Source organism: Trichogramma pretiosum, unplaced genomic scaffold, assembly GCF_000599845.2.
Source record: "Trichogramma pretiosum strain Unisexual culture from Peru unplaced genomic scaffold, Tpre_2.0 scaffold82, whole genome shotgun sequence".
NCBI lineage: Eukaryota > Metazoa > Arthropoda > Insecta > Hymenoptera > Trichogrammatidae > Trichogramma > Trichogramma pretiosum.
The window spans coordinates 170,884-182,503 of NW_019640889.1; the positions used below are offsets into that span (position 1 = coordinate 170,884).

The 11,620-nt window shown below is 41.6% G+C and overlaps 2 protein-coding genes across 2 annotated transcripts in view; both read right to left on the reverse strand.

Moving 5' to 3' along the window:
* Nucleotides 1-8,519, reverse strand: part of LOC106650098 (TLD domain-containing protein 2) — a 132,885-nt gene extending 124,366 nt beyond the window's left edge. Inside the window, exon 1 of the mRNA XM_023457658.1 lies at nucleotides 7,668-8,519. Coding sequence (XP_023313426.1) covers nucleotides 7,668-7,669 — 2 coding nt within the window. The 5' untranslated portion in view covers nucleotides 7,670-8,519. The remainder of the gene's footprint in view (nucleotides 1-7,667) is intronic.
* A 961-nt stretch (nucleotides 8,520-9,480) lies between these two features.
* Nucleotides 9,481-11,576, reverse strand: LOC106650142 (MICOS complex subunit MIC27). The gene is made up of 6 exons (XM_014367996.2): nucleotides 11,407-11,576; nucleotides 11,007-11,173; nucleotides 10,735-10,868; nucleotides 10,423-10,656; nucleotides 10,172-10,341; nucleotides 9,481-9,694 (listed from the first exon to the last, which is right to left on the reverse strand). Exons 1-6 carry the CDS (start codon nucleotides 11,410-11,412, stop codon nucleotides 9,659-9,661), a joined length of 747 nt encoding a protein of 248 aa, XP_014223482.1. The 5' UTR covers nucleotides 11,413-11,576; the 3' UTR covers nucleotides 9,481-9,658.
* Nucleotides 11,577-11,620: the final 44 nt, after the last annotated feature.

Consider the following 11,620-nt stretch of genomic DNA (forward strand, 5'->3'; position numbering starts at 1 on the left):
ATAAACGTATGTATACGTACAATGCGGGCACAAGCTTTGCGTTGAAAATGCACGAGCTTGATAAAAACCGCACTCGGTGGGCACCGCTTTTCGCAAGCGGCTAAAGAGAAAAATGAGGAATTCAAAAATTTTCGATTCATGCGTGCGTTCTCCAAGTATATTATTTAAAAACTGAATAAATTAAAGAAAAAAAATGGGTAAAGAGCAGTAGGTCGCAAAAATGTCAACATTTGGTTTCTACGCTCTAACAGACTAAAGCTGCTGCAGCAACGATAACCAAGTGGTATGTTGCTTCTGCTGCACAAACGCATACATATATAACCCGTGTTAATCCTCGGTACAAAAATTAAGTATGTATCTTACTTAGGTGACTGTCTTATGCATAAATAAGGAGGAGGAATGGAGGGTGGGTAGAGGGCGATAAAATACAGGCAAAAAGTAGGACTTGTAAATCACACGAAGTTTGCAGCAGCAGAAGCAACGGCTACACACGGGAGCTTTAAGAAGAGAGCCGAGGATATTTAGTAATCAAGGAAACAAGCGCTCGAGACAAGGAAGAATTTAAGCTAGCTCGCGCCGGCTCAAGAATTTATCGAGCCATCCGAGAGGCAAAAGCGAAATAGAAAGAGAGAGAGAGAGGAGATAGCCCCGCACACACTTGCGGTTTTTAATTAAAAAGACAGTTTGCGTGCAAGTGTGAAAGAGCGAGAGAGTACGACCGAAAAGTGGAACGAATTTGCTAGCAAGCTCGCGCCTACTTTTCATCTATTTACTATATGCATGTTTGCAGTTTATATACAGATATATAACATATATATTAAATAATAATAATAATATTAATAAACGGTATACTCGCGGGGTGCTGAGCGCGCGGACTTGGCAGCTGCGGCGGCAGCGGCAGTGATCGCTGCTGGCTAGGCGTGAAAAATGCACGCGAACGAGAGCGACGCGCTGGCTCAACTTTTAATTGACATAAGCGCCGGGGGAGTTTGTTTTTTTTTTTTTTTCCCCTGTTTTTTCATATAGAAAATTGAGCGCGCAGCTGTAGAGCATGGGACGACGAAGGAGACACGTGAGAAGCAACGCGGGCGATTCAGCACGATAGCCGCTGCGTCGGTCACGTACATTACACGGACGCCGCGTTTAAGCTTGACTCGTACTACTAACGGTCGCTTGCGAGCCTCGCTATATAGTGGTATATAGCTGCCTCTCTTGACTTACGTGCTGTGGTGGTCCGTTCTCACCGCCCGAGCTCGCGATAGAGTATATATTATAATGTGCGTGCAAGTGACATAAGCCTAGCCCCTTAATTTCTCATCTATTATGAACAATAATGCACGCACATACACGTACGTATGTTTACCTCTAATGCACGATATTATAATACACCAATACAAGTATTACGCAATGTAGTACATGTATATTATAGGGTATAGGTCGCATGCGTAAGCGCGTCTGCTCGCATTATTATAATATATAATATATATTGGATATAAGCTATATAGGAGATAAGTGTGCTCGCGCGCGGATAATTTATCATGCCATTGTACGCCTCGTGCCGACGTTATAATATATAAAATCAATTCCTCGGCATTTGTACTTACGTACGTGCATGTATGCATAAACGGTATATAGAGCCGTATGTACTGCACTCGTCGCGTATTAGATCGCTCGCGCGGGCCAATATTTCATTCGTGTGTGTTTGTGTGCTTGTGCGAGTGTGTAGCTTTATAATAATAATCGCCTCGCAACTACGGCACACGTAAGTTGCGCGACACATAAAAGCTACCCCCCTACGGCAGTCGATATATTCTTATATTGACAAAGGGGGGAACGAGACGAGCTACATGCTCTACATGCCGTGGCATGCTGCACGGCGTCCATATATGCACAGGTAAAAATCGATCTCCGCACACCCTCGTCCAGTGACTTTATATTATAGGCTACGTACTTATGGCATGTATGTGTAAACATTATATTGCGTGTTGCTATCGGTATTATCCGATGCTCGCTATATATCATACGAATGTGGAAAAATGTTTTATAATAAACGTTGCGAAGGGGGTTGGAGGGAGTGTCGCCGCGCGGAGAAGCGCACAGAGCTCGTCGCGCAGTTTGTACGGAAGTGACCTCAAAAACTGGAGCAAACAAAGATTTTCCTTGGAGAAACAGAGCGAGAGAGAGAGAAAGAGAGAGCAATTTGAAAACGCAAGCGCGCACATAGAACGCAGACATACACACACACATACCCGACAAGAGAGAAAGAAAGAGTGGACAGGTTTATCTCGCGACCCGCGTATATAATACGGCAACAACTATTTTTGCAGACGCAAAAACTAAACTTGCGGCATTATAAAGAAGAGAAAGAAAGAGAGAGAGAGAAAACGGAAATTCTCTCGATACTACTACGACAATGGTATAAAATACAAACACACATAGGTACATAGAGCAGATGCGCGTCGCGGTGGTATAAGTGGCGGTGGCGAGAAGTTTGATAACGGGGACTGGCGCGCTTAACGAGATACGACGCAAATAATTCATTGTGTACAGAGAGAAGAGAGAGAGAGGAAGCTCGCAGCTCGCGCGCGTATACGATATATAACTTGTTAATATATACCGGGGGCAGGAGAGCGTCGCAACACAACAATTGTAAATATATATGTGTATTGCGGGCGAGAAGCACAGAGCAACAACGCACGGGGACAGACAGCAATTGTGTGTCGGGCCAACGAGCGAGGTGGCGAATTTTATTAATAATGCAATATTCGGTAACGAGTTCGAGACACGAGACAGAGAGCATGAGTTATATTGCACCCGACGAGCTGCTGCTGCTCGCCGTACATGTACAGCACACAAGATAGTGTCGAACATAAATCGTATATAGTATAACATGCGCTCGACCGGTTGTGAGTGTGTGTGTGTATGTGTACGTCAAAGAAAAATAAATAAGCCGGGCGTTTTTTTCGTGAAACGCGTACATGACACGATCGTACACACGCTCGCGCGGACATTATACCCCCTCTCCTATATGCAAGGGGTATCACGGGGGATCGAAAGAAATAAAAATAAAGAGAAGCGTAGTGTGCAGAAACAGCAGCAGCAGAACACGTTTTATACGAGCTATAAAACTTTTGCAAAACTGCAGAGCTCCGCTGCTGCAACTGCTACATGCATCGAGAAATTTTTCAGCATCAGCAGCAGCAGCAATGCCTGATAGTACTGCAACTTTTTATACACTGCGGTAATTTTATCGCGCTGTACGTCGAGCTCTCTTTCTCTCTCTCTCTCTCTCTCTCTCCGCATGTATAAATGGAACGCACGCGTGTGTGCATGTGTCGTATCGTGAACGTCTGTAACAGCTTCTCTCTGTACCTACTCTCGGAGATGAGTATTAAAAGAATCGCACGTGGATTTGACTTTTCCATATCGCGATATAACACGTATAAGATATAATACACGCGCACGCGTCGGGTTATCCGTAATGAAATGTTCGCTCTCTACGGCGATCGATTTTCTAATCGGCCAAACATCTTTTTTTTTATATAGATTACATACGTATGGGCCGCGTACCAATACTCGACGTTCGAGGAAAAATCGCCCGACACTTTTTTTCCATTCAGCAACGAATAATAGCTTTTTTTTGTATTATTTCCTTCTTTTTTTTTCATTCCCTCCTTCCATCAAGCAAAGCCAAACCACAATCGGATTGGAAAAATATATTTTTCTACGTTTAAAGGCAAGATCGATGAGTATGCGTGTGTGTATGTGTGCGTATTTGAGTGCCCTGCACAGCAGCAGCAACGAATAAAAATCCGCGTGATAAAGTGTGCTGTACGTTGTACAGCAGCAACGGTAGCAGCTGATAGTTCCTTGGGCGACGTTATCGCGCTCTATGCAGTACTGCAGCGCACAATTCGGACTCTTCGATCACAATACGCGCCAAGTAAAAAATCGTATTATAAATTTTCGCACACACACACACAAACCCGCCAAAGCTACACGCGAATAAAGTATTATATTTTTTACACACAAAGAAATTATGGAATTGATTCGAGACACGCGGGTCGCGTTGCGCACCACGTGAGCGGCGGCGCATCGCATCTCCGATGAAAAATGCAATTTCAGCGCCTCAACAACAAACACACAAGCTCGTATTTATGTATACTTTCTTCGCAGTGGTAGTATACCACACCACGTGCTGTATATACGTATACTATAGGTATACGTAGTCGCTTTCTCGCCGGCATAATTAATGCATACGTGCTACGTGATATACAATTCGCATATACACATCGGATTAGTTTTATTGTATATATCACGCGGCTGCAGCAGCAGCAGCAGCAGCACACTGGGGCACAACACTGCAGCAGGCCGCAGCTACATAACGCTCCGTATTATGCATGCGCGCGTATATATGCACACAGATGAATTATGGTCGATCGTGTGTATATATACCAAGGAGGAAGGGACATCGTGCTGTATTTATATATGCCAGTGTCCATGTCTGCATGTCTGCATGCGTGTAAGAGTGCACAGGGCAAGGGATGATCGCGCGATGGCTCAGTCCGCGCCAACGGTGTAAAACACGCTAAAGTTTGCGCGCGCACGCATCACGTGTACGTACATGTATATTTGCTACTATACCCACTGACACAGTCCGCTCTTTCTCTCTCTCTCTGCCGGACAGGCGATACATAAATTATTTTCCAAATAATTAAACGCGATAAATTCTATAATATTATCCGCGAACTCTTGTGCGCCGCGTGAATTAATGAGCTCTGCTGCTGCTCGGCTGTATAACACGGTGTTTCCGAAATCACGATAATAATGCCCGGCGCTCGCGCGACACACGGCTATTATATATGCACAAAAAAGAAGTTTTTTTAACACTTGCGCAAATTGTTATATAATGACACATGTATTAATTTCTCCGAGTTTACGAGCGTATTCGCTCGAATAATCATTGTCTTTGCCTCGCGTTCTATATACGAGTATACTGATTTTTTATCTTTTTTCCTCTTTTTTTTCCTTTTTTTCGTTGTTTTGTTTCCGCGAGTGCGTCGCATAACTAATGAGTTGGAAGATTGGATCGAATCGTTGGGCTTTCGATTGCGATTGTGGGTCTGTATATCACTGTTATTATTATTTATATATCATTCATAAACGCGTCTAAAATTACATACGTGTACCGTAGCGATTGCTAGTGGGTTATCGAAAGACCCGCACGCAGGATCTGTAATATACAATAGTAAATTCAGGATGAGGATGTTTAGACGACTTCAAGTTATATGCACACCGTGTTACGACCAAATTTCTTAGCTTTATTAAGAAAATTCACCGTGGCAATCCGAGATTGCTCGACGTTAAGCGTAGCACACTAAAAGAAAGAGCGCGAATAAAACGTTACGTGCAAAAAGGCACGCGTACTATGCTGTATAATACGAGAATATTTTAAACCATTGCACAAGCTCGAGTCTCGCTTCATTATGTATATATTTTTTTGCTTCTTCCTCTAATTACGACGCGCGAGGCAGGAATTTTCGAATGTGTATAGTATAAACGTCGCCAGTAAAAGTGACACGCTAGAATTAGCGCGACGCGTGCAGATATTGCCACCGACACACGATGCCGATATTATTAAGTATATATAATACCTATATTATGCCATATACCGGTAGCTGCCATAAGTAATCGGTACGATACACACTGGTAAGCTCGTGTGGAGCGCAGCCGAAGTGCAGCAGATAGCGCAGCGGCGTGAAAAGACACGAGCAGCCGAGATTCCACGGGCTATATTACCCTATTACGACTCATTTTCTTCTTTTTTTTTTGCTCGTCGCCTTATCGGCGTGACGACGAGCGACCATTATTTATAAGTACGTGTATTTTCATTGTTTCCGACGATCGAACGTGTATACGTACATGCGATATAAGTGCAAAATTTGTCGCAAGTGTAGCGAAACGCTCGAGTGTGTAAGTGAGCGACTGCGACGTAGCCGACACGTGACTACATAAATTTTTCAATTACGCGCTTGAAATATGCACGTTTTACAACTCCTTACTTATATACCCACACACACGAGCTTGGAAAAATGATATATATCTCGCGCTCGACTGCGGCCCGCATATTACACACACACATACACACTTAATATGGAGAAAAATGAATGCAAAAATATAAAGAAAAAATGAGGTAATACGACGACTATATTCTCGTATTCGTCAAACGAGAAGAGCCGTTATTATAAGAATTTGTTTTCGCGTCTCGTTTTCTCGCTTTCGAGACGCTGTTCTAGGCAGAAAAAAAATCGTCGGCTCTCCTGATACACACGTACACACATAACGACTCATCGTTTGTATACACACGTACACATTTGGCATTTGTGTGTAAATTGCACGGGCTCATTTTTTTCTGCGTCTTATCTTTTTATTTTTGCGCTTATAGTTCCTTTTACTCGCTCACGGTATATTAAACATACACCGATTTTGAAAAGATTCGCGAATCGATATCGCAAGTTCGATAATATTTGGCCGAATTATTATTTTTTTTTTTGCGAAATGACGAAGAGCAAACGACAAACGTTATACTCGTGTGCGCGCATGCAGGTAACTAATGTACACACGACGAATCAATGACGGAACAGAATGAAGAAGAAGATAGTGTGTAGAAGAAGACGCGCGTATTTAAACAAGTGCGCGCGTTTTCTGCTCCGGTGGGTGGATCTCTCTCGCGAGCGAAACGTGTGGAGTTCTCTCTAACGCTTTGATAGATATATATAGACATAGTAGTGGCAGTTGTAGTATGCCAACGTGCAGAACTATCTGCGCGAATTCGAGCTATAACCTTAAAATAGCGCTGGAATGGCAGAGCCGAGATTTTCGACCCATGTCCATGAGACGTTTATTGTGTAATGTAAAATTGACAATTCGCTCCAACTCGAGCTTGCACACATTTTCTAGAGCGATTTAATGTACACACACAGCTCGATCGATTAGTCGTGGACACAATATCAAAATATCCTGCAGTAGAAGCTGATATATCTGCGAATGCCAAGTGCAAAACGGTGTAGCGAGTCGTTGAAATGGTAGGGTTGAATATCGAGCAAAAAAAAAGAATGAAAGAATAATAGTAGAATCGCGAGACGAGTTCAAAATTTTCCCCGACAGAATGACCCTGAATCGCTACCTTACACATACATAAGATAATATAGGTGCATGTAGACACAGCAGCGGCGGCGGTAGCGGCTGCAGCACACGGGTGCACCTTTGCACGCATACACACGAAAACGCACTGCATGTGTATGTGCATGTGTATTACCTACATATGCATGCCTCGGTGCTGCTACTCGCATGCTCTCGACTCAGCCGAGTCTGGCGCTGCACATGTGTAGTATGCACCCACACACAAACACACGCGTGTATGCATGTACGTACACACACAGTCGCACGGCACACACGCATAGGTAGGTAGTATGCACAAAAGCGGAGCGCGAGCAGCGCGCCGAAAATCGATCCGGCGTGTTTAGCCTACATATATATATCCTTTTTGCACTTAAATGTGAACACACCACGCGCCGCAGAGAGCGACAAGACTCTCCGAGACTCTTTTATAGGTGCGAATTATATTTCGCCGAAATTTCATATACAAATTTATGGATGTTACTTACATTTTGACAGGATAAAAACTTCATCAGCTGCTTCGGCGTGAATGTATGCGTGCGTACTCGCTGCTGCTGTACGTATCGGGATGCACAATCGTCGATGCCAGTCTCAAATCCTTTTATTATTCTCAATTATATATCTTGTTCGTATCTCGTATCGCTGATTTTTTTTTGCCTTCGAACACGCGCACCAAATTTGAAAAAACAGAACGTGAAAAATCTCTGCGAAAGAATTTCAGAAACAGCAGCACATCGCAGACTTGCGCGGTGTGCGGCGAGATGGAAACGTATATATGTATAGCGCAGAGGCAGTTGTAACATGTATTTTATAGCCACACTTGCACTGCACCCGTAGTATAAACTATATGATGCGATAGTGAAATACGGCAACTGCACGGCAGATTAGCGAGTGAAAAACTAAATGTGTATAAAAGATTCGCAGTCAACGGTGGCGGCGATATATAATACGGAGGCAGCTGCAGCAAAAGCGGCAGCAAGTAGTAAAACGACAACGGCGACGACGACTTGATTTTCTGCGCCAAGCCCCTTATCTCCCTCCTCTCCTTTTTTTATTCCTGCTCTCTTACTCTCTCTTTCTAGCGCTACGTATGGTTTGGCACTGCTGATTTGCTCGTTGTTTATTCTATCTCTCTCTTTCGTGCTCTCGCTCTCTCACAACTTTAACTCGGATTTTGCGCGCGATATATATATCTGCTGTAGCCTGTATGTATTGGCCTGTCGTTTTAACGCACGTTTGGCCGCACGCGGAGTACACATGCGTTATGTGTTCTTCGTCGCGGAGTCGACCGAACGCAAAACGAGGTGAAACGACGTAAGATCGCCGTTGTATGATCACTTGTGTGTACACAGCAGTAGCACAGCTCGCACACGAGTCGACGAAAAGTAGGTTTCTTGACAAAATACGAAAAAAAAAATAAATAAATCACAACTTGTAATATCTGCGACGACTCGGGTCCGACTGTCCTCCTTATTACATAGCCAGGCACTTCTTTTTCTTCTTCTTCAAAACAATGATGCACGGCTACGATCGATTTGATGAAGTCTTACGAAGTCATAGCACGCCTACATTTACTATTATGGAATATGGCTCGCACTGCGGGTCCAAGTGCAGACTCGTTCTGCTGCTGCTGCTGCTGCTGCTGTGCCGTTGCATTTTCCGCACACTCCGATTATTACGTGCGTCTGTGTATGCGAATAATAACTGCACAACTCGTAATAAAGTACGTTACGATACCCGAAATTTCTTCGCTCGCGCGTTCCTTCTTTCTTGGAATCAGATTGGGCACTCGCTCGATACACGGCGAAACGTCACTTTGAAATTACGCATTGACACATGTCACTTTATTGAGTGTTACGAATTGACGTTGAAAGAAAGAGAGACAGAGACACACACGGAGATTACTTGACTCGCTTGGCAACTTCTCTGCCAGTTTGCACGATGCTGTGTGCGTATAGATGTGTACTATACTCTTTGCTGGTTTTACGATCTCTGCGTGTATTTGCAATGTCATATATATGCATAAATGCCTACATGTGTATGTGTTTATATGGCTTGAATGGGGATCATATCCCAGCATGCAGTTCTGTCTCCTTCTGCGTGCAACTGCGCTGCTTAGCTTTTTTGCGCGATCGAACGCCTAACGACATCTAACGGATTCCGGTTTGAAAATTCGCACTCGCTGCAGTTGCCTGCATTTGGAACATTTGAAGATTTTATTTTTGGAGAAATTTTTAATTAAAACGACGTTTCGTCGTAACTGGTAATGAACAAATTAATGAAAGAAAAAAACATTGATCATCGATTTATGTTCCAAGAATTCATTTTTTCTATATAACAATTACATGATTTTAATAATTTTATTACAATTCTTTTCTTCTGAAAAAGACTATTTCATTGAAATATTGCGTCAAGTCATTCAAATCGATCAAGAAAATCGGATTTTTGCAACTACATGAATTTAACGGGTTTCAACTTTTTATTGATCTGGTTTCACCTTTCCTGGTTTTGGAGTCTGTAAAAACATATCAAAAATTATTTGGCGTAAAAAACCAATGTTACTCCACAAAAAAAGGGAGATATATTGAGGATGATGGAAAAATTGAGGAAAGGAATGGTACCTATGCTTATCTCCAACCGAATAATTTTGTCTTTAACTTTGAAACGTTTTTAAGTTTTTCTTTGGCTATTTCGGAGTCTATTACTTCGACCAACTGCGTGTCAACGTCGTCCGGAAGAAAAGTGCAATCGTGAGTTGCGGTTGGCTCGACTACCGGAGCTACATCGTCTGTTTCTAGAAATTTCATAAGCTTTACAAATCGCTTCAATCCTTTGGATTCTTACGATGCGTCTATTTTTCAACGAATATATTTAAAAAACATTTCGATGCAGTGCATATGGGCACTTCAATAGAGATTAACGATCAAGTTATTTCAGGAAAGATTAGGACCAGGAGGTGGAGGGGAAAAATTGAATTATGAATTCCTCCTACCTCAGCAAAATCACTAAGTGTCTGAATCAATTTACTAGCTAGCGTACCAACAGCTGAAGCAGCTACACCAGCTACATCACCAGCTACCTCTGTCACCTCAGATAGATTTGTTGGTACTTTTGGTAGCTGTGGCCAAGAAATTTCCATTTGATTGGCATCTCCTGGTTTGACTGTGTAAAATATAGTGTTTGCATAATTAATAATTACTATAAAAATAAATGAAACTCAATGGATATTATGAGACGACCTACCACCATAGAAAAAGTTATATCCAACATTCATGTAATACTTTGCAAGGATCATTCCTTCTTGAGCTTGCTTAGGATAGCATATAGATGCAACAATGAGAGCTCCTGTAGTTGAATAAACTAATTTTTTAAATTTGCCTCCACGTAGACCTAATATCAATCCAGATAAACCACCGACACCTACTGCTCCAATTCGAGGCAACACATTTGTTTCTTCTCTGAGCATTTCCAATGTCACTATAAGAAATAATTACATCATAATATAAAGGAGATATTATTAATGTAATGTACTTTTGAATGAAATGATATATATACTTTGACTATGGGCTTTGCCTGTTTCAATTGTATTGCTAACGACACTTGTGTAGCTTGAAAATTGATGAAGAAACTCTTGCACAGACTTCCGTACTACACCAAAATTTTCTTCTAGAATATTAGGTTTTGTTTGGCTAAAAAATATATTTTTATAAAATAAACATTATAATTTTGAGAAAAATTAACAAACACTATTACTAAATAAGTGCTCAATTTAGTAATAGTATTTTAATGAATCTATAACAAGTCTATGAAAATTACTTGCTCTTTACCATTGGACTGCCTTAGGTGTATCTATTGGTTCAAATTTGTAAATTGGAAGTTCTGATGGTCGAACCAATGTTTTTTGCTCATTTTGGACTTTGTCTGGTGTTTGACCAGGTTTAAACACTGGCACTGCAGCACAGAGACCACAAGGCATGAAGAATTTCTTGAACAACTTTAAAAACAAAATACAAATTGAAATTTCATCTTATGTGATATCTTAGATGTATAAAATAGTATCTATTTATATAAAAATTATCAACTTTACATGAGAAGCAAATAACACTTTTAAGTTAATAAATCAACATGTGGAATTAAACATTTAGTAATATTTAAATGCAGTTTTAAGTTTAACAAGGAACTTTAGGTTAGGTACATGGTAGAAGGTAATTTCAAGGTTATTATTACCGTCATTCTGTTCGTCGTGATAAGATTCACTTATTATTAACAATTAATTCGCTTAGAACATGTCGAGGGTTCGGATTATTATGAGTACCTTGACAAGTGGTACATAATCGAATAAAAACTAATGGTCTAAGTCGATTTCGGAGATCGACTGCCAATCTATGAAACGATGAGCAGAAACCTTGTGACATCTGACAAAGATGCCTTTTAATTTTGT

Bases quoted from the DNA above. Each gene is read 5' to 3' on its own strand.
- LOC106650142 (XM_014367996.2), bottom strand. The intron at 10,869-11,006 runs GTAAAGAGCAAG...TATATTTTTTAG, and splicing joins ACACCTAAGGCAGTCCAATG to CCAAACAAAACCTAATATTC. The intron at 10,342-10,422 runs GTAGGTCGTCTC...TATTTTACACAG, and splicing joins ATATAACTTTTTCTATGGTG to TCAAACCAGGAGATGCCAAT.